The sequence below is a fragment of the Scyliorhinus canicula genome, chromosome 7, assembly GCF_902713615.1.
Source record: "Scyliorhinus canicula chromosome 7, sScyCan1.1, whole genome shotgun sequence".
NCBI classification, from domain to species: domain Eukaryota; kingdom Metazoa; phylum Chordata; class Chondrichthyes; order Carcharhiniformes; family Scyliorhinidae; genus Scyliorhinus; species Scyliorhinus canicula.
Window position 1 is genome coordinate 168,644,989 of NC_052152.1, and position 23,068 is coordinate 168,668,056.

Genomic DNA, 23,068 nt, shown 5'->3' on the forward strand with positions numbered 1-23,068 from the left:
CCCCCCCCCCTCCCCCCCCCCCCCCCGGGTTGCTGCTGCTACTGTCCCCGTACCCTATAGTTGAGCCAGAAAGTCGAGGAAAGGTTGCCACCGCCTAAAGAACCCTTGTACCGACCCTCTCAGGGCGAATTTGACCTTCTCTAGCTTAATAAAACCCGCCATGTTATTGATCGCATCCTTCCATTGTAGCAAGATCCTTCGCCGGGCTACTAGGGACGCAAAGGTCAGCACACCGGCCTCTTTCGCCTCCTGCACTCCCGGCTCCACCCCAACCCCAAAAATCGCGAGTCCCCATCCTGGCTTGACCCTGGATCCCACCACCCTCAACACCGTCCTCGCCACCCCCTTCCAGAACTCCTCCAGTGCCGGGCATGCCCAGAACATATGGGCATGGTTCGCTGGACTCCCCCAGTTCCCCCTCCCACTTAGCTTTCAGCTCCTCTACTGATGCCTCCTCCTCCTCCTGCATAACCTTGTAAATACCAGATATCTTCCCCTCTCTGACCCAGACCCCCGAAAGCACCCTGTCACTCACCCCCCTCGCGGGATGCGAAGGGAATCCCTCCACCTGCCGTCTAGCAAATGCCTTTACCTGCAGATGCCTGAACAAGTTTTCCGGGGGGAGCCCAAATTTCTCCTCCAACTCCCCCAGGCTCGCAAACCTCCCATCAATGAACAGGTCCCTCAGCTGTCTGATGCCCGCTCTGTGCCAACCCTGAAATCCCCCATCAATGTTCCCCGGGACGAACCTATGGTTCCCCCTTAACGGAGCCTCCATCGAGCCCCCCACTTCTCCCCTATGTCGCCTCCACTGCCCCCAAATCTTGAGGGTAGCCGCCACCACCGGACTTGTGGTATACCTCGTAGGAGGGAGCGGCCACGGCGCCGTTACCAGGGCCCCCAGGCTTGTATCTCCACAGGACGCCCTCTCCATCCATTTCCATGCTGCCCCCTCCCCCTTCATTACCCAATTGCGCACCATCGACACATTGGCCGCCCAATAATACCCCGAGAGATTGGGTAACGCCAGCCCCCCCCAACAAAGCTCATGATGCTGCTAGTCACCCTTCTAAAAAAGGCCCTAGGGATAAAGATGGGCAAACACTGAAAAAGGAACAAGAACCTTGGGAGAACCGTCATTTTGACGGACTGCACTCTACCCGCCAACGATAGCGGCACCATGTCCCACCTTTTAAATTCCTCCTCCATCTGCTCCACCAGCCTGGTAAAATTAAGCTTCTGGAGAGTCCCCCAACTCCTGGCCACCTGCACCCCCAGGTATCTGAAACTCTTCACTGCCCTCTTAAACGGGAGTCTCCCAATTCCCTCCTCCTGATCACCCAGGTGTACTACAAATACCTCGCTCTTGCCTAAATTGAACTTATAGCCCGAGAAGCCCCCAAATTCCGCTAACAGCTCCATCAGCCCCGGCATTCCCCCTTCTGGATCCGCCACATACAACAGCAGGTCGTCCGCATACAGCGATACCCGATGTTCCTCCCCACCCCGCACCAGACCCCTCCATCTCCCTGACTCCCTCAACGCCATAGCCAAAGGTTCAATCGCCAGTGCAAAGAGCAAGGGGGACAGGGGGCACCCCTGCCTGGTCCCATGGTAGAGCCTAAAGTACTCCAATCTCCTTTCACTGGTAACTACACTTGCCATCGGAGCCGCGTAGAGCGGCCTCACCCATTTGATGAATCCCTCCCCGAATCCGAACCGCTCCAGCACCTCCCACAGGTACCCCCACTCAACTCTATCAAACGCCTTCTCTGCATCCAGCGCCACCACTATCTCCGCCTCCCCCTCCACTGCCGGCATCATAATAACATTTAGCAGTCTCCGCACATTCGTGTTGAGCTACCGTCCCTTGACAAATCCTGTCTGATCCTCGTGTATCACCCCTGGCACACAGTCCTCTATCCTGAGGCCAGGATCTTCGCCAGCAACTTAGCGTCAACATTGACGCGTCAACATTGAGGAGCGAGATAGGCCTGTATGATCCACACTGCAAGGGGTCCTTATCCCGCTTCAGGATCAGAGAGATCAGTGCCCGCGATCTCTCGTATAAAAAATTCCACCGGGAACCCGTCCGGCCCCGGCGCCTTACCTGACTGCATTTGTCCAATCCCCCTGACTAGCTCCTCCAACTCTATCGGTGCTCCCAGCCCCTCTACCAGCTCCTCTTGAACCCTTGGGAACCATAGCCTGTTCATGAAGCTCTCCATCCCCCCTCTCCCCATCGGAGGTTCTGACCGGTACAGTTCCTCGTAGAAGTCCCTAAAGACCCCATTTACTTCTGTCCCCTTCTGCACTACATTCCCACCCCTATCCATCACTCCACCAATTTCCCTAGCCGCATCTCGCCTGCGGAGCTGATGCGCCAACATCCTGCTCGCCTTCTTCCCATACTCATATACCGCGCCCTGCACCCTCCTCCACTGTGTCTCCGCCTTTCTGGTGGTCAACAAGTCAAATTTGGCCTGCAAACTACGCCGTTCCCCCAGCAACCCCTCCTCCGGTGCCTCCGCGTATCTCCTGTCCACATCCAGGAGCTCCCCCACCAGTCTCTCCCTCTCCTTCCTCTCCCTCCTTTCCCTATGGGCCCGGATGGAGATCAGCTCCCCCCGGATCACTGCTTTCAGAGCCTCCCAGACCATCCCCACCCGGACCTCCCCCGTGTCGTTGGTATCAAGATACCCCTCAATACTTCCCCGGACCCTCCTACACACCTCCTCATCAGCCAGCATCCCCACATCCAGGCGCCAGAGCGGGCGCTGGTCCCGCACCTCCCCCATCTCCAGATCAACCCAGTGCGGAGCATGGTCTGAAATCGCTATGGCCGAATACTCTGCATCCTGCACCTTCGGGATCAATCCCCTGCTCAGGACGAAAAAATCTATTCGGGAATAGACTCTATGGACATGGGAGAAAAAGGGAATACTCCCGCGCTCTCGGCCTCCCAAACCTCCAGGGATCCACCCCTCCCATCTGGTCCATAAACCCCCTCAGCACTTTGGCCGCCGCCGGTCTCCTACCCGTCCTTGAACTGGACCGGTCCAGTGGGGGATCCAGCACTGTGTTAAAGTCTCACCCCATGATCAGCCCCACTGCCTCCAGGTCCGGAATGCGGCCCAACAAGCCCTTCATGAAGCCAGCATCATCCCAATTCGGGGCATATACATTAACCAGCACCACCTTCTCTCCCTGCAGCCTACCCTTCACCATAATATATCTGCCCTCCTTGTCCGACACCACCTCAGCCGCCTCGAACGCCACCCTCTTCCCCACCAGAATCGCCACCCCCCGGTTCTTCGCATCCAATCCTGAGTGAAAAACCTGCCCCACCCACCCCTTCCTCAGACGAACCTGGTCCGCCACCTTCAAGTGGGTCTCCTGGAGCATAGCCACGTCCGCCTTCAGCCCCTTCAGATGAGAAAATACCCTAGTTCTCTTAACCGGCCCATTCAGCCCCCTCGCGTTCCAGGTAATCAGCCGGATCAGAGGGCAACCCGCCCCTCTCCCCTGCCGGCTAGCCATAGCTTATCGACTGCTCGCCCCAGGCCAGCTCGCCCCGCCTGACCCATTCCCCATGGCGATAAAGCCTCTCCTCTACCCCCCAAGCCCACACCAGCTCCTTCCTGGCCATTCCAGCAGCAACCCGGTATCCCCCCCCCTCCCCCCCAGGCTAGGATCCCTCCTAGCCGCGACGCACCCTCCATGGTACTTCCGTGAGTCAGCTGACTTCTGCTGACCCCGGCAGCTCCCGCCAAAACCCATCCCCTCCCGGCATGGGGTCATCCCCCTCTTGCCACACCTCCTTGGCACCGCTTCAGCGCGGGAAAGAAAACCAGTAGAGGCCACGCCCCCACCTCCAGCTCCGCCCCCCCCGCCCCGCAGCGCGGACAACCAGAGGAAAGCCCGCGCTTTCACACTGCCACACCCCACCCTTCCGACGCAGCTCCTCAAAATCCAGTTTCACCCCAACCCCCAGCCCCGTACAGAAGAGAACATATAAAACACATACCCCCAATGTTCCCCACATACCCCACACCCATACCCAACAGACAAACCCACCCGGAAACAGAGCAAGAAGAAAACCAGCAGAAAAAAAACACGTGTCAAAATTGAAGAACAGCAACAGCGAAAACAGCAACGGCCATAGTGTGTCCCCAGACCCTAGTTCAAGTCCAGCTTCTCCGCCTGTACAAAGGCCCACGCCTCCTCCGGGGACTCGAAGTAGTGGTGCCGGTCCTTATATGTCACCCACAGACGCGCAGGCTGCAGCATTCCAAATCTGACCTGCTTGGCATGCAGCACCGCATTCATCCGGTTGAACCCGGCCCGCCGCTTTGCCACCTCCTCACTCCAGTCCTGGTAGATTCACACTACCGAATTCTCCCACTTGCTGCTCCTCTCTTTCTTGGCCCAACGCAGCACACACTCCCGGTCACTAAATCGATGGAACCGCACCAGCACCGCCCACGGGGGTTCATTTGCCTTAGGCCTCCTGGCCAGCACTCTGTGAGCTCCCTCAAGCTCCAGGGGCAAATGGAAGGACCCCGCTCCCATCAACGAGCTCAACATCGTGGTCACGTACGACGGGAGATCCGACCCCTCCAGCCCCTCCGCCAGGCCCAGGATCCTCAAATTCTTTCGCCTCGTGCGAACGCCCAGCTCCTCCAAGCGGTCTTGCCACTTTTTGTGAAGTGCTTCGTGCAACTCCACTTTCCCCACGAGGACCACGGCCTCCTCCTCCCGCTCAGCGGCCTGCTGCTGCAACTCCCGAATAGACACCTCCTGGGCCGCCTGGGTCCCAAGCAGCTTGTCGGTAGTCGCATTCAGGGAGTCCAGCAACTCAGCCTTCAGCTCTGCAAAACAGCGCAGAAGAGAGGCTTGCTGCTCCTGCGCCCACTTCCACCAGTCCTCGGGTGTTCCGCCGGCCGCCATTTTGTCCTTCTTCCCCCGCTTTTCTTGGGGAGCTGCTGCAGCTTTTTCCTTTGCCCCACTCCGGGCGAGCACCATAAATTATGGGGAATGCTCCTCTAGACACCTTCCCCCACTAGGATTCGTTGAGACAGCGCCGTTTGAGGCCCTCAAATCGGCCCAAAAGTCCTTAAGTAGCGGGAGCTGCCGAACGTGCGGCTTAGCTCCGCATAGCCGAAACCGGAAGTCTGACTTCCATTCTTGATACACTTTCTCAACAATTTCTGCAGGACACGTTATTGTAACCTCTGTTTGGACAGTCTCAAGGGGACCACCTTCTATCTCTAACCAGCTTGACCAGTCAAACAATCTTGATTCTCACATCTCCAATATTGTTCATGGTCAATGAATAAAATTGTTAACAGAAACTTAAAGAACACATTTTATTGATCCCATTATTAATTTTTCTTTATGAAAATGTTGAAGATGAATTTTTAATTCATGGAGACTACAGGACAAAGTTGAAAGTTTATATCCTCTCTCCCCAACAATACCAGTCCATACTTCTTCAATAATGCTAGATTCTACTTTTCTCATACCGCCATACCCAATCTGCACAAGCCGTGTTGGTCCTCCACTATTTTACATCTTGCACGTTAACCACCCCGACTTCAAAATTCTGGGAACCATCCCAGAGTTCCTATTCGCATCATTCCTCATTCCTTCGAAAATGTTTTGTCCTCTTTGCAGCACAAGGCTGGAATTTGTTGCGTTGGGATCTCAGCTTAAGTTTAGGCATTCCTAGCTAGACACCTGCTGAACTTACAGCAGCACTAGGCGGGGCTAGGACTGTGCACTGTCAGTTGTCTGGTGGCTCTACATTGCCTTGAGTGCTTCTAGTGGTTTCCACTCTCTTCCTTGCTTTCTCTTTTACTGGCAGCTGCTTGCAGCCCATTTTCATAGAATTTACAGAGCAGAAGGAGGCCATTCGGCCCATCGAGTCTGCACCGGCTCCTGGAAAGAGCACCCTACCCAAGGTTAACACCTCCACCCTATCCCCATAACCCAGTAACCCCACCCAACACTAAGGGCAATTTTGGACACAAGGGCAATTTATCATGTCCAATCCACCTAACCTGCACATCTTTGGATTGTGGGAGGAAACCGGAGCACCCGGAGGAAACCCACGCACACACGGGGAGGATGTGCAGACTCCGCACAGACAGTGACCCAAGCCGGAATCGAACCTGGGACCCTGGAGCTGTGAAGCGATTGTGCTATCCACAATGCTACCGTGCTGCCCATTTATTAGTTATTGATATCACTTGTTCGTTTATTGATAGGTTTCTGACCTGTTCACTTGTGAATATGTAGCTGTTCTACAAAAATGGTGTTTGAGCAAATGTAAATATAAGTGCGATGCTTTCAACTGTAGCACTTTGAATTTGACAGATGCTAAGGCAAATCTAAGACCTATATTTAAATAGATAAATGTAAGTCATGTGTGTGTAACTGTTTCTTTGAATAGTCTCTCCAAGTACATATTTTATAGCACAGTAACTTTAGGAAGAATTTACGAAGTAGAAATGAAATAGAGAAAGTGCAACATCAGTCCATGCTGAGGTCAGGCTTTGCATGCAAAAATAAACAGTTAGCAAGCAACTTGCTGTAGCAGTAGAGTTGTAGACAAATCTATCGGAGCATTTCTCACACAACTCACAGGGACTTGGTGTTTGGTCTCTTCGTTTTGGGCCATTTCCGACGCTGATATTGCCTGGTGTTTAAGCAGCAAAGACAAAGAAAAACTTAGCATCTCAAAATACAAACTCAAAAGGGAAACAGTCATGGAAGTGTTGATGAATGTAACCTTCTTGGTGACATCATGGACTTCTGAGATACCAGTTTCCATTTAAGATCTAAATTCAACCCACGCAGACGAAGAATCAACTGTGTAAAAAGCACGTTAAAGATAGAATGTTTTCAATACTTACTGATAAGTCTTTACCTAATGTCTTATCATACCACATGATCCAATACTGATTGCTCCATGCTTATACAAAAAGGATGGCTGCAATTTTGGAATTGTGGAAAACAAGTTCTCTGGAACAATAATGTTTATTTTGAGCAATAAAATAGTTCCACAAATGCACTTGAAGCAATAGGACAGATTGATTATTTAATTCTATCTCGAAATGGGCACAGCAAAGTGCCCATTTGAAAACAGTGTGAAATTATTTATAAAACAAAATATGAGTAAATTCCCTTCCTTGTGAACATTGAAAACACTGAGAACTTGTTTTAATATTGAGAAACATGCTTAATGTTGATGACAGTGGAAGGCCAGTAATATAATTAACAAAGCAATTTACAACTTGGAAGTCACTCCTCATCGTCAACTGTCCAACTTTACTTGGAATGTCCAATTTTGTGAATGTATTTCGATTGTGTTCCGTGAACTTACATCCCTGACGTTTGAAACTGCGGAACACAAGATTTCGGCTTACACTTCAGAGGAATTGGGGGAATAAAGCATGCCTGAAATCATTGATTTGTTTTATTTTGCTTTTCAGGAATTGTATTTTGTTTTAAGGATTACATTTCTCTATTCACAAGTTTTAATAAAACTATAAACCTCTTCGGAAGGAACACATCCACAATTTTGCAATGCACGAAAAGCAGAAATTTTCTCCGAAAATGTTAATCTTTTTAATTTCATTATAGTGATAAAAACTAAACACAATGTACTATAAACAATGAAATGAGCTGTCCCTGAATTTAAGGGCATTCATTTCTGTTGACAGGTAGAGAGGTATAAGGATTCACTGGGATGGATTGTCCACCATCCACTGCCGGTAGTGGCATTTTCAATCCAGCGGAGAATCGAGCGTTGTGCAAAAAACGTGATTTGTGTTCCGATGTTCCAGTCCCCTGCTGGTGGTGGTAGTGAGCTACACACCCTGCTTCCAGTGGGAGGATGCAAATGGGTCACTTGAACCCATTTGCATCCAATTAACGGGCTGGAAGCCCAATTCCCCACATCCCTGTGATGCTCTGACCCTCTGGCCAGGATTCACGCAGGCGTGGATTGGTGCAACTATTTTCAAGTGAGGCCGTGGTGTGGTGGATCACGTGGTGGTCAAGGGGGTATGTATGCCCACCCCAGCCTCTCACTCCAGCAGACCACTCATCAAATCTCAAGTAGAGATCACCCCCCATCAGACCCTCCCATCAGAGGTGCCCCTATCAGAGGTGCCCCTATCGGAGGCGCCCCTATCAGAAGCACTCCCATCAGAGGCACCCCCATCAGAGGCACCCCCATCAGTGACCTCCATATCAGTGACGCCACCATCAGAGACCCCTCTATCAGAAACCCCTCCTTCAGAGTCCCCTCTATAAGAAACCCCTCCATCGGAACCCTCCATCAGAGGCCCCTCTATCAGAAACTCCTCTATCAGAGACCCTCGTATCAGACCCCCCTATCAGAGACCCCATTATCAGAGACCCTCCGATCAGAGAGCCCCCCTATCAGAGAACCCATATTAGAGATCCCCCATTATCGGAGCCCCCCTCCCCCAGCAGAGACCCCTCCATCAGAGACCCCAGCATCAGAGACCCCACCATCAGAGAACCCTCCATCAGAGACCCCCTATCAGAGCCCCCCCCCCCACTCAGAGACCCCCATATCGGAGACCCCCATATCAAGACCCCTCCATCAGAGATCCTCCTATCCGATACCCCCATATCAGAGAGTCCACCATCAGAGACCCCCATATCAGAGCTACTTAGCTACTTGGAAGCTAAAGAGCAGCACAGGCAGAAACAGTGAATAATCACTGCTTTTTCACTTACCAGCCCCATACACCTGCTGCCTCAGCGAGAAGTATTGAAAGCAGCAGCTATTACAGCTAGGGCGGCACGGTGGCACAGTGGTTAGCGCTGCTGCATCACAGCTCCAGGGACCAAGGTTCAATTCCGGCTTCGGATAACTGACTGTGTGGAGTTTGCACTTTCTCCCTGTGTCTGCGTAGGTTTTCTCTGGGTGATCCGGTTTCCTCCCACAGTCCAAAGATATGCAGGTTAGGCGGATTGGCCAGGCTAAGTTGCCTCTTAGTGACCAAAAGGTTTGGTGGGGTTACAGGGATAGGGTGGAGGCTTGGGCTTAAGTAGGGTTCTCTTTCCAAGGGCCGATGCAGACTCGATGAGCTGAATGACCTCCTTCTGCACTGTAAAATCTATGATCAACCAACTGGCATCATGCTTATGCTCATAACTCATGTTTGAGTTCTGACAGGTTAGAAATTCTGGTTAGAGGTATTTGTAGTTAAAGGCTTACCATACCCATATGGTATTCCTTTGCCTATTGTTTTAATGGGGGATTTGGGCTGATTTAGCTCAGTGGGCTAAATAGCTGGCTTACAATGCAGAACAAGACCAGCAGCACGGGTTCAATTCCCGTACTGGCTTCCCCAAACTGGCGCCAGAATGTGGCAACCAGGGGTTTTTCACAGTAACTTCATTGAAGCCTACGTGAGACAATATTAGAATTAGAACAGTACAGCACAGAACAGGCCCTTCGGCCCTCGATGTTGTGCCGAGCAATGATCACCCTACTCAAGCCCACGTATCCACCCTATACCAGTCACCCAACAACCCCATTAACCTTATTTTTTAGGACACTAAGGGCAATTTAGCCTGGCCAATCCACCTAACCCGCACATCTTTGGACTGTGGGAGGAAACCGGAGCACCCGGAGAAAACCCACGCACACACGGGGAGGACGTGCAGACTCCGCACAGACAGTGACCCAGCCGGGAATCGAACCTGGGACCCTGGAGCTGTGAAGCATTGATGCTAACCACCATGCTACCGTGCTGCCTAAATTAAAAATTTTGACAATAAGTGCTTATTATTATTAAGAAGTCTTACAACACCAGGTTAAAGTCCAACAGGTTTGTTTCAAACACGAGCTTTCGGAGCACGGCTCCTTCTTCAGGTGAATGGAAAGGCTTGTTCCAGAAATGTTTATATAGACACAGTCAGAGATGCCCGGAATGCGAGCACCTGCAGGCAATCAAATCATCAAAGATGCAGAGAGAGAGGTAACTCCAGGTTAAAGAGGTGTGAATTGTCCCAAGCCAGTTCAGTCGGTAGGCCTCTGCAAGTCCAGGCTTGTTGGTGGGGGCCGAATGTAATGCGACATGAATCCCAGATCCCGGTTGAGTCCGCATTCATGCGTGCGGAACTTAGCTATAAGTTTTTGCTCAGCAATTTTGCGTTGTCGCGTCTCCTGAAGGCCTCCTTGTAGAATGCTGACCCGGAGATCAGAGGCTGAATGTCCTTGACTGCTGAAGTGTTCCCCAACTGGAAGGGAACAGTCCTGCCTGTTGATAGTCGCACGATGCCCGTTTATTCGTTGTCGCAGTGTCTGCATGGTCTCGCCAATGTACCATGCTTCGGGACATCCTTTCCTGCAGCGTATGAGGTAGACTACATTGGTCGAGTCGCACGAGTATGCGCCGCGTACCTGGTGGGTGGTGTTTCCACGTGTAATAGTGGTGTCCATGTCGATGATCTGGCATGTCTTGCAGAGATTACCCTGGCAGGGTTTTGTGGTGTTGTGGTTGCTGTTCTGAAGGCTGGGTAATTTGCTGCAAACAATGGTTTGTTTGAGGTTGCGCGGTTGTTTGAAGGCCAGTAGTGGGGGTGTGGGGATGACCTTGGCAAGATGTCCATCCTCGCTGATGATGTGTTGGAGGCTGCGAAGAAGATGTCGTAGTTTCTCCGCCCCAGGAAAGTACTGGACGACGAAGATTGTACTGGATTGACAGAGTACCCTTCGTCGTCCAGTACTTTCCTGGGGCGGAGAAACTACGACATCTTCTTCGCAGCCTCCAACACATCATCAGCGAGGATGGACATCTTGCCAAGGTCATCCCCACACCCCCACTACTGGCCTTCAAACAACCGCGCAACCTCAAACAAACCATTGTTTGCAGCAAATTACCCAGCCTTCAGAACAGCAACCACAACACCACAAAACCCTGCCAGGGTAATCTCTGCAAGACATGCCAGATCATCGACATGGACACCACTATTACACGTGGAAACACCACCCACCAGGTACGCGGCGCATACTCGTGCGACTCGACCAATGTAGTCTACCTCATACGCTGCAGGAAAGGATGTCCCAAAGCATGGTACATTGGCGAGACCATGCAGACACTGCGACAACGAATAAACGGGCATCGTGCGACTATCAACAGGCAGGACTGTTCCCTTCCAGTTGGGGAACACTTCAGCAGTCAAGGACATTCAGCCTCTGATCTCCGGGTCAGCATTCTACAAGGAGGCCTTCAGGAGACGCGACAACACAAAATTGCTGAGCAAAAACTTATAGCTAAGTTCCGCACGCATGAATGCGGACTCAACCGGGATCTGGGATTCATGTCGCATTACATTCGGCCCCCACCAACAAGCCTGGACTTGCAGAGGCCTACCGACTGAACTGGCTTGGGACAATTCACACCTCTTTAACCTGGAGTTACCTCTCTCTCTGCATCTTTGATGATTTGATTGCCTGCAGGTGCTCGCATTCCGGGCATCTCTGACTGTGTCTATATAAACATTTCTGGAACAAGCCTTTCCATTCACCTGAAGAAGGAGCCGTGCTCCGAAAGCTCGTGTTTGAAACAAACCTGTTGGACTTTAACCTGGTGTTGTAAGACTTCTTACTGTGCTCACCCCAGTCCAACGCCGGCATCTCCACATTATTATTATTAAAATAGTGAACAGGAGAATACTGAATTCATCAATCAATTTTAGTCTGATGTTATCTACTGAAAATCACAAGATTAACTGGGAAACAATTTGTAAACTCATTGGAAATAGAGTAAAACTATTTAGAAGTATAACAAATGTGAAACAAAACTATTTAGAAGTATAACAAATGTCCACTCAATATGGACAATATTTTGGAATCAAGAGAGCTGAATGAGGGCAAATTGGAGATCGGGGAATTTAGGGGTAACTGGAGGCTTGGGTGGATTAGAGGTCTGGGTGGATGGCGAGTTCATAGGGCAGTTGGGGAGGTTAATGGCCTGGGGATGTGGGGAGATCGAAGGGTTGGGGGAAGTTCATTCAAAGGTCTCTGGGGTGGGGGGGGGGGTGAAATATCAGTGGCCCAAGGGGATGGTCAGAGGCTTTGGTAGGGGGTTGGGGTGGGGTGGGGGTGGAGGGATAATCAAAGGCCATGGTGAGGAGATCAGAGGCAGACTGGGTTGACTGGTGTCAGCTTGTGGGAATTGACAAGGCAGGCCTGCTGAATCCAGCAAGCAAATAAAAAGAGATTTACTTCCTGATCTGGTAGTCTCTTGCCCCAATTTAGCTTTCAGGTTCCCAAAGGTTTGGAAACCGGGTCAGTTAATGTTCAATTTGAAGTAGCGAATAAAAATAAGGCAGCAAACGCATTGCAACATTTGTATCGCAAACCCGTATCTTGGAAGGGCACTGGTTTCCCGCTCCTTATGTTATGGCGATTGAAACTTGGCATGCTGCAGTGGATTGGGGTGGGAATTCAGATTTCTAACATTTCTAGTCCTCGTGATCGACCATTTTTGGAGGTCAAAACTCCCCATAAACGATGGGTGCAATTTTCCCACCACATTGCAATGGGTGCCAGGCTGGCAGTGCCAAGGTGCCAGGTTGGCACTGCAAGGGTCAGGGCCTGGGGGGGGGGGGACATGTCCATGAAAGGGGCAGTGAGGGGGGGGGCTTTGAGGGGACTGCAGAAAGGTTGGGGGGGTGGGTGAAGGTTGGGCTCCAGAAAGCAGAGCGTTGCGGGGTCCAGAAAGGGGGGGGGGGGTTAGAGATCAGGTGAGCCTTTCAAAATGGCGCCCAATCTGTGAGGAGCCTCGGTCCTGCTGGCAAACTCAACTCAAAGATATGGGTTTGCGATTTAAATATTGCAATGCGTTTGCTGCCTTATTTTTATTCACTACTTCAAATTGAACATTAATCGAACCGGTTTCCAAACCTTTGGGAACCTGAAAGCTAAATTGGGGCAAGAGACTACCGGATCAGGAAGTAAATCTCTTTTTATTTGCTTGCTGGATTCAGCAGTGCCCGAAAACCTTTGAAGTCTGGCCAGAGGTGGAGAATTTCCCTGAAGCTCAGATAAACAGCAAAGTGCCATTGAATAGAGTTGGCAATCTCAGCACTACAGACATCACGAAACATCCCGCTAAATGCGCCCAAAACCGGATTTTGACATTTTTCCAGTGAATTGCACCCTGTATCTCTGATTGAAAATAGGTAAATATTCATCAGTAAAAATAAAACTCTATTAGATGAAAAGAAGTGAAGATCCATTTTATTAAACAGTTACCTGTATTGATTGAAATTTTCTTCATCTTTTCCTCCTATACAGGGAAACAACAATTTTGAGAACAATTAAGAGATCATCAGCCATACTTAAATTTAGGTAATATCATTTGGATTCATTTGGAATAGACACAGAGGCCCAGATTTCTACTATTGATCATGTAGTGGAGCTACCAAAAAATCGCCAAGATTCTCCCTTCAGGGGACTAAGTCCCCCACGCCAGCAGGAAAACTAGCGGCAACGACTCGGCGTCAATGGGCCACCAAGGTGAGGAATTCTCACCTGTCTCGGGGGCTAGGTGGACGCAAGAGGGGATGGCGCCGCTCCAGCTGGCGGCGAAGGGATGGTGCAAGTTTGCACATGCGCAGAACGGCCGTCGTGATCTCGCGCATGCACAGTCTGGCCGGCGTATTTTTCCGCATGCGCGGGGGGATCTCTTCTCTGCGCCTGCCCTGGCGGAGCCCTACAGGGGCCGGCGCGGAAGGAAGATGTGCCCCCACGGAACACGCCCGTCTGCAGATCAGTGAGCCTCGATCGCGGGCCAGGCCACTGTAGGGCCTCCCTCGGGTTCGGATTCCCCCGCGCCACTCCCCCACCCGCCCCCCTCCCCGAGGACCGCCCCCGCTGACTTACCTGCCAGGTCCCGCCGTTTGGGACCGTACGTAACCCACGCCAGTGGGACTGACCAAAAATGGACGGCTGCTCGGCCCATGAGGGCCCGGAGAATCGCCAGGGGGGCCACTGTCAATGGCCCCCGAACGGCGTGGCAGGAATCCCGGCCCCACCCGAAAACCGGCACCAGAAAATACTGCAGCCGGTGGTGGGGTGGGATTCACGCCGACCCCCCCGGGGATTCTCCGACCCACCACCGGGTCGGAGAATCCCGCCCCATAAGTCCCATCCCCAAACATGGCACTTCCCATTTTCGTGGGGCAGGGTATGTTTCAGACATTCTTCTTTCATGGAGGCAGCTGGCCATTTAAACCAACAGCTGCCACCACTCTGGTTGCATTTTGGTAACCGAGGAGTGTGGATCGTAAAGTATGCAAAGTAAACACATGTGGGTTTATTTATTAAGATTAGGCACATGATAATAGATATACATAGGTATAACGCTTAAATGTACCAGAGCCACGTGGGTGTGTGCTGTGCTTAAAGGAAAAGTGAAACTAAAACTGGGTCACATGATCTCATGCTGATATCCCTTAAAGGCATATTACAACATGCTTCTGGATCTTTTCAACCAAAACTTGAAGGGCCTGGTCAGAAAAGCATGCGACAGCTGGACCCATCTCTTCCCCTGTATTAACTCAGTGTGACTATCTATGCATACAAATGTAAGGTGAAAGGGACATGAGCATTTGAGATTACAAAGCTCTCATTCACTTCTGTGTGCTTTCATGCACTCACCATTTTCACTACAGCATCCATGATTACTGGTAAGATTTGGTGGAGAAAATGGCTCTGCACACATGCTTGTTGCCATGCATGTTATGGCTGTGACTCCAATTGGCTTGCTGTGCTCTGTCATCACTGACAGCCCTATTAGTTTCCTCCCTCTTTGTCACTGTTTTGCTGTGACAGTGTGCAGATCCGAGGAACCTGGTTAAGGTTCAACATCCTGATAGATGGATGGGAAGAGGACGAGGAGATGGAATAATGAACATGGCAGTGTTCATTACTTATCCACCCAATAAGTCTTGGCAGCAACTACATGACTGCATAATATCTGTATCAGATAGTAGTGACAAGATGTTGCCATCTCCATTTAAGTCACAACCCCATACCTTGGGAGGGAACTAATTTCCAGCTCCCCCTGGTATCTCACGTGAAACAATAAGTTGGCAGGTTGGAGGGGATTAGGGTGGAGATTCAGGTTACTAACATTTTAGTCTCCGTGACCCAACCCCAACCTGACCATTATTGGGGATTAACACTCCCCACAAATACTCTTTTATTGAAAATAGGTAGAAACATTCCTCAGTAAAAGTGCCTTGAGAATTCACTCTATGCTTTCAGTAGAGTACACTTTGATTAGGGTAGCAACAATGGCAATTTTCCCAGAGGGAGAGCACATGATGGGCCATCCATTCGAGGGTCAGTTAATAGTTGGACATTTTTAAAGGTCAGATTCATGGAACAGAGAATTTTGCTATTTATGCACATCTGACCTGGGAGCAAAGATCTGGGCCAAAGTAAACCATGCAAGAAAACAGAGTTGGGAATAATTAGTGTGAGCTTGGAAGTATTGATTTTCTCACATAGTTTCAGCTTCTAGGTCCAAGTAGAATGATCTGTTACTCCAAATACTTAGCCAGTTCACTCAAAGAGTGCTGAGATTTATAACAAACTATTTAGCCCTTTGGCTTGTTTGGTCCCTGTGGATGTTAATATTGATGGGATATGGGAAATGAACTGCGAGTCGAGTTAATTATTCTGTCAGTGTCAACCATAAATTTTAATAAGGGCATTATCTTCAAATCACTTGTATTGCCAAGTTAACAGCTCCCTGATGTAATTATCAGAATTAATTTGCACTCAACTACAATATTTTAACTGAACTATTAACCAGCCTTTCATTTTCTACAGTGTGATCCATAAATTACAAACTTAAAGACCATGAATAATTAATTTGTCTCACCTGTTCAGAAGTAAACTAATTAATTTCAAGCTGCAAGACGTGGTAGCTACAATGCATGTGCCATATTCTACACTGGGAATATTGATAAGTATCTCTGTACCTGTGCTCATATTCCTGGTCCGTGGGTTACACTGTTTAAAACCACGACAGGTTCGTAATTCCATAAGTTGTACATGTAACTGGTTCAAAACATCTCGATCTAATGTGTTCACTGCATTCATCAGCTGCAAATGGAAAATACGAACTTTGATTAAAGGGAATGGCAATTATTTATGTATTAAAATAATTTAATTTGGTCTGCACCACCAGGATTGACACAATAGGATCCCATTGAGTATTGGAGGACACATGCAGTCCACCTGGTAATTGCTCATATCCGTGGTTTAAAAGATTACTTTTGTCTCAGCCACAGTTCAGTACTGGTGTAATTTTTCAAGTAGTACTTTGGGAGACTTCACAAACATTGTGAAACAGGCCTCATACTATTCAGTAAATAAGGTGATTAAAACCTCATCTACAATTTAGTTAGCACGGAGGACGTGTGCCCACGTCAGCCTCAGCCGTAAAATTGGTCCACAAGGATGGATCTTTTCAGAGGCTTAAAGTAAGTTTGCTGTTGTTTTTCTCACATCTTCAAGTCTGTTTTCCAGGCAGCGTTTGTCAAGTTTGTGCAGTGATAACTTTGTAAAGATTCTTTGAGCCTAAGATTCCGCCTTTTCACAGAATCAATATTCTTTTCATTTATAGCAGCAAAGTAGATGCAGCAATACAGGCAGTGCTGAGGAAGATTGTGAGGACTGGAATAAGAGTGTTGAATTTTTACTTAGTTGTAAGGGACTGGGAATCCAAACGCCGGAGGGAATTTGGCAATCAGTATTACCCGCCCTCCGCAGTGTGTACTGGTGACTGGCATTACCAGTGTTTCTCTGCTGAAGAACTCAGGCCTGCTCAACAGGTTGGCTATCAGCTGGGGTGTGGTTAGTGGGAGGGGAAGGTTGTGGGGGGGAGGGGGTCGATTGAGAGTGTGAGCAGAGGCCATATAAAGACAAAATAGATATAGAGGTCAGAGGGAGATATTCGGAGCTCTGTAAAGCTAGGTCACGGGGCTTGGGAAGGGTATCAGGGAACTTGGGATTGGGGCTGGGGTGGGGGTGGGGGGTAGGCTTCTTTGGAAGCCTTGACGGGAGGTTAGGGCCATGAGAGGGGCTGCTTGACACCAGAGCTGCAGTCCAAACTGGCTGCAGAAGAATAGTCCCTCAGGTGTCTGTGATTTAACTGAGGCTTGCCATCTGTGTTCTTGGCAAACAAATTCTAAGTCTGCAATCCAGCAGTTTTCTGTAACTAATTATAAATTTCTGAAGTCTCAATGATAGCAGTCACAAAGCTTGTGATTGAACATTGTTTTGTGCTTGGCTCCTCATTACTTTGCAATCACATGTTGGACGCACTTCATGACTCTTTATATCGGAGTGCACATGGCAACAAGTTGTATGAAGCACTGCGTCTGCATCCAGCCCGAGTCAGACATTGATAAGTATTCACAGCACTGAAATAGGCCATCAACATATACTTCTAACTTCCCCTTGAATGTATCTATTTGCTTCTATTGGTCCCCGTGGTAGCAAGTTCCACATTCTAACCATACACATGGTGGAAAACATTTCTCCTAAATCCCTAGATTTATTATTCATCATCATATATTAACAACCTCTAGTTTTCACTCTAGTTTCACTTGCAAGTCGTAACATTTTCTCCACATCTAACCTCTCAAAATCATTTGATACTATTGAATATTTTGATTAGGTCATTCCTCAGTCGAGGAGAAAATAGTTCTACCTGTCAAGTCTTTTCTGATAGGTTATCTGAGAGGTTATAACCTTTGTTATCATCCTGGTAAAACATTTTTGGACCTTCTCCAGTACACCTACATCCTTTTTATAATATACAGATCTGAACTGTTCACAATACACTGAGTGTGGTCTCACCAAGGCTCCAGTACTAACTCCCCAGAATGGGCAATTGATAACTATAAGGAAGGGGCACCAGGTGATATTTATAAATAAGAAGGAGCAAGTGGTTGGCACAGGATGTCACAAGAAAGTGATTGGTATCCAACTGGGCCTGTCTTCAGATGCAAGTTGATAGACAAACTCAAAGACAAACCTTAGTGTCACCAAATGAAACCTGCAAAAGGTGTTTGAAAATGTGCAGCTGACCACCTCAAACATCACTGTGTACTGTTGCTGAAATACAGAGTACCATGAATCCAGTGTTAATTCATGGAGCAACAATGAAAATAACTTTCATTCAATAACAGCTACTTAGCCACTCACAGATTTTGTTGCAAGTTAGCAGCTGTTGTGAAAATCCTAAAAATACTGGGAGGTGATTGCTGTTTTCAGTCAATGACTATGACAGACAAAGTTGTTCCAACATTCTAGACAGTGTCATTGGAGCTGAAGATCTATTTTACCTGGTAAGGGTCTGTGTTGAGGTCAAAGTACTCCAGGAAGCCAGTGGCAAACTCACAGAACAGGAAGTTGTGGGTCTCATTGTAGGTCCTCAAACACCAGTAAGTGTTGTTATTTGCACTGGTGCAAGCACAGAATGGTCCCACTAAAACAGGAGATAAATTTGATAAAGAAATAATATGTCAGTTTCCAGATACGTGATGGTGGCACCAACCTCCTCTTTATTACTTCTATCGACCCTCCAGCTATTTCAGACTGATATCCAACATCAGCTTGTCAATGAACCCACATTTCCTGAAATTGATGATCCAAGTCAGTTTATTCAGCTCCTGCCAAAATCGTTACTCTTGTCAACTCACTAAAATTGAATTTAATGATGGGTAACCTCACTCTTCTGTTTTAAACCAGAGCTGGAACTTCAAACCTCATATTCCTCCCATCAGCAAAACTGTTTCTTTCCAGCTCCACAACAGCACGCATCTGTCCCTACTGTCTTTGCAACACTTATCCACGGTGTTCTTGGCTTTACATTAGAATTCACCGATTCTCCCCTTGATGGGTCCCCAAGCTGCATCTTGCAGAAAGCGCAATTTGATTAAAACTCCACTTACTGGAGGCTTCCGGTGGCGGCTATGAGGGAGTAGGTCGTGTACTTGGTGGCTCCCGCTCTGGCCGGGCTTTTGGACCTTTTTCCCTGACTTTATCGTGGTTTTGAGTCTTGACTGGGAAACTGTGGACATTTATGTACTGGATCCACACAGTGGTGCATGGAACGGAGAACCACAAGGGAGCTTAAGGGAAGAAGCAGAAAGATAAGCAAGGGCTAGGTAGAAGAGGCTGCTGAAGTTAACATGGCCGAGGTTCGGACCCCTGCTGCGACGGCCCAGCCATCGATGGAGGAGCTGATGCAGGTCATTCAAGAGGGCTTCACCAGACAGAAACGAAATTGTTTCGACCCAATAAAGGAGTCGATTGATCGGATGGAACGGAGGCTGGATGCCTAGGATCGGACGATCCAGAAGTTGGAGAAAGTGCTGGCGGACCAGGCGAAGCACCAAACGATGGTCGAGCTGGAGGTTCGGGATGCTGAAGGATCAACAGAAGAGGCTGTCAGAAAAAGTGGAAGAGCTGGAGAACAGTTCGCATCGACAGAATTTGAGAATTGTCGGTCTCCCTGAAGGGGCTGAGGGGGCTGATGCGGGCGTTTTTGTGGTAAATATGTTTCAGAAGCTTCTGGGGGAGGGGGCTTTTCCCCGGCCGCTGGAGGTGGACAGGGCAATGGCGAGGGAGGCACAGCCGGGGGACCCCCCCAAAGGCGGATGGTGATGCGGTTCCACAGATTTCTTTTTTTTTAATAAACAATTTTATTGAGGTAGTTTTTGGCTTTGTAAACAGTTACAGACATCAACAGAAAGAAAGCAAAAAAGGCAAAAATGTGCAAACATCCACGTACATTCAATACTTAAATCGTAACATACTGCACAAGGTTCCACAGATTTCTGGACAAAGAGTGTGTCCTCCAGTGAGCCAAACATACCAGGAGCTGCAAGTGGGACAATAGTATACTGCGTGTCTATCAGGACCTGAGTGTGGAGGTGGCCAGAAGGAGGGCAGGCTTCAGGCAGGTGAAGGAGATCCTGTTTAAGAGGAAAGTGAAATTTGGGCTCCTCTACCCGGCGCACCTCTGGGTCACCAATGTGGACCAGCACCTCTACTTTGAATTGCCCAAAGAGGCAATGGACTTTGCCAAGAAGAAGGGTCTGGCGCAGAACTGAGGACTTTTTTGGACTTAAGCAGCAGCGTTTTCCTCTTTTTTCTTTTTTGAATGATGTATATATGGTTTGATTGTTGTCCTTTGTTTTTAGTCTGTCCTTGAAGTTTGGGTGAAGACGGGGGAGTAAATGATATTCGGTCGTTGTTGGGGTTTTGTTTTGATGGGGGTGGTGGGTGGGGGCTTTCTATGTTTTATTTCGTATTATTTTAATTTGCACTATTGAGGGGTGTGCTGTGGGGGTCTCTGTCTGTCTTGGGCTGTCTCCTATGGTAATTAGGAGATTGTTCAGTCTTGGTTTGATGAGAGAAGTGATTTCGATGGGTGGTGAGGGGGGTGGGGGGTGGGAGGGGAATAGGGAACAATAGGTGGGAGATTTTGTGGCGCCGGAGACGAGGGCAACCATTAAGGTTGCTTAATGTGATGATTTTTTAAAAATATAAATTTAGAGTACCCAATTATTTTTTCCAATTAAGGGGCAATTTAGCATGGCCAATCCGCCTACCCTGCACATCTTTGGGTTGTGTGGGTGAAACCCACGCAGACACGGGGAGAATGTGCAAACTCCACACGGACAGTGACCCAGGGCCGGGTCCTCAGCGCCGTAAGCAGCAATTATAACCACTGCGCCACCGTGCTGCCGCTTAATGTGATTATGATGCCCCCGGATGGTAGGGAGGTAGAGATAGTTGTGGCCATGGATCCGGGGAAGGCGTTTGACTGGGTAGAGTGGGACTATTTGTGGGAGGTGTTGGGACGCTTTGGGTTTGGTAGGGGCTTTATCGACTAAGTCAGACTGCTGTGCCAGGCTTCGGAAGCTAGTGTAAGGACAAACAAGACAACCTCGGACTATTTTAGGTTGTACCAGGGGACAAGACAGGGATGTTCCCTCTCCCCGATGCTGTTTGCGCTAGCCATAGAGCCGCTGGCAATTGCTCTGAGAGCTTCTCGGGGCTAGAGAGGGCTGGTTCAGGGTGGGGGGAGCATAGGGTATTGCTGTATGCGGGTGATTTACTCCTATATGTGGCAGATCCAGGTGCAGGGATGAGGGAGATTATGACGAATCTGGGGGAATTTGGCCGGTTTTCGGGATACAAACGGAATATGACGAAGAGTGTGATGTACCATCAAAGACCACAAGATGAAAATGGTGAAACTATTGAGGCTTTATTGCACAAGATGTTGAGCCTCCTGCAGCTGGAACCAGAATGGAAGCAGCGCAGGTGAGCATACACTTTTATACGGCGTCTGCTGGGAGGAGTCAGGAGGCTGGGATTTACTGTGGTACCTGTCGTACAGTGGCAGTACTGTAATACGTGTAGTGTGTTACCAGTGGTGTTTACCACAGAGTGAGATACCACAGAGGCAAGAGGCCAGGAGGGTCGGCTGGGGGAGCTACCGTTTACGTTAGTGAGGAACAACTTTAGGTATCTGGGGATACAAGTGGCGCACGATTGGGGCCGGTTACACAAGTTGAACTTGTCCCGGCTGGTTGAGCAGATGAGGGGCGAGTTTCGGAGATGGGATGCGCTCCCGCTATCACTGGCGGAGAGGATGCAGACGATATTGCCGAGATTTTTATTTGTGTTCCAATGCCTCCCGATTTTCATACTGCGGTCTTTTTTAAAGAGGATCAACAAAATCATTTTGGGCTTTGTTTGGGCAGGTAAGTCCCCACGGGTGAAAAAGGTGATGCTCGAGAGGAATCGGGGGGAGGGGGGGTTTGCTGTGCTAAATTTTAGTAATTATTCCTGGGCAGCCAATATTGCGATGATAAGGAAATGGGTGGTGGGGACACGGGCGGCCTGGGGGCGGATGGAAGCGGCCTCATGCAGGGGCACCAGCTTAGGGGTGCTGATAACGGCATCATTGCTGTTCCTGCCAGCGAGATATTCTACCAGCCCCATGGTGGTGGTGGCCCTGAGGATCTGGGGTCAATGGAGGAGATCTGTTGGTGCAGTGAGGGCGTTGGTTTGGTCCCCAATATGTAACAATCATTGGTTCACTCCGGGGAACCTAGATGGGGGATTTTGGGTATTGCAAAGGGCTGAGATTGAGAAGATGGGGACCTGTTTCCGGAAGGGAGGTTTCCTAGTTTAAGGGCGCTGGAGGAGAAGTTCGGGCTGACAGCAGGGAATGATTTCAGATATCTACAGGTGCGGGACTTTCTGCGCAGGCAGGTACCATCCTTCCCACTCCTGCCACGAAGGGGAATTCAAGATAGGGTAGTGTCTAGGGGATGGGTGGGGGAGGGGAGCATCTCGGACATCTACAAAGAATTAATGGGGGTGGAGGAGATGCATACAGAGGAGCTGAAGCGTAAATGGGAGGAGGAACTGGGGGGTAAGATGGAGGACGGCCTATGGGCGGAGGCGCTGAGCAGGGTCAATGCGACCGCCACATGCGCAAGGCTCGGCTTGATCCAGTTTAAGGTGGTGCACTGGGCACACATGACAGCGACTCGGATGAGTAGATTTTTTGGGGTGGAAGACAAGTGTGTCAGGTGTGCGGGTGGACCAGCGAACCATGTCCACATGTTCTGGGCATGCCCAAAACTTAGGGGATCTGGACAGGGGTTTGTGGATGTCATGTCCAGAGTATTGAAGACAAGGGTGGAAGTGAGTCCAGGGGTAGCGATCTTTGGGGTGTTGGAGGACCTGGGTGTTCAGGAGGAGGGAGAGGCAGATGTTCTGACCTTCTCCTCCTTGGTAGCCCGGCGACGGATACTACTGGCTTGGAGGGAGTCTAAGTCTCCGAAGTCAGAGGCCTGCTTAACCGACATGACGAGCTTTCTCGACCTGGAAAAGATCAAGTTCGCCTTGAGAAAGTGTGTGTCAGGGTTCGCCCAGGGGTGGCAACTATTCATTGACTTCTTCGCG

At 49.5% G+C, this 23,068-nt stretch overlaps 1 protein-coding gene across 6 annotated transcripts in view; it reads right to left on the minus strand.

Annotated features, from left to right (window-relative positions):
• The window catches only part of LOC119969528 (extracellular sulfatase Sulf-2-like), a 433,021-nt gene that overhangs the window by 9,158 nt on the left and 400,795 nt on the right, over positions 1-23,068 (minus strand). For 4 of the 6 annotated variants that reach the window (XM_038803237.1, XM_038803242.1, XM_038803239.1 and 1 more), the window contains 4 exons: positions 18,421-18,563; positions 16,048-16,171; positions 13,310-13,343; positions 6,647-6,700 (listed from right to left, as the gene is read on the minus strand). In XM_038803237.1, coding sequence (XP_038659165.1) covers positions 6,647-6,700; positions 13,310-13,343; positions 16,048-16,171; positions 18,421-18,563 — 355 coding nt within the window. The remainder of the gene's footprint in view (positions 1-6,646; positions 6,701-13,309; positions 13,344-16,047; positions 16,172-18,420; positions 18,564-23,068) is intronic. The other 2 variants (XM_038803240.1, XM_038803243.1) reach the window with 1 other exon arrangement.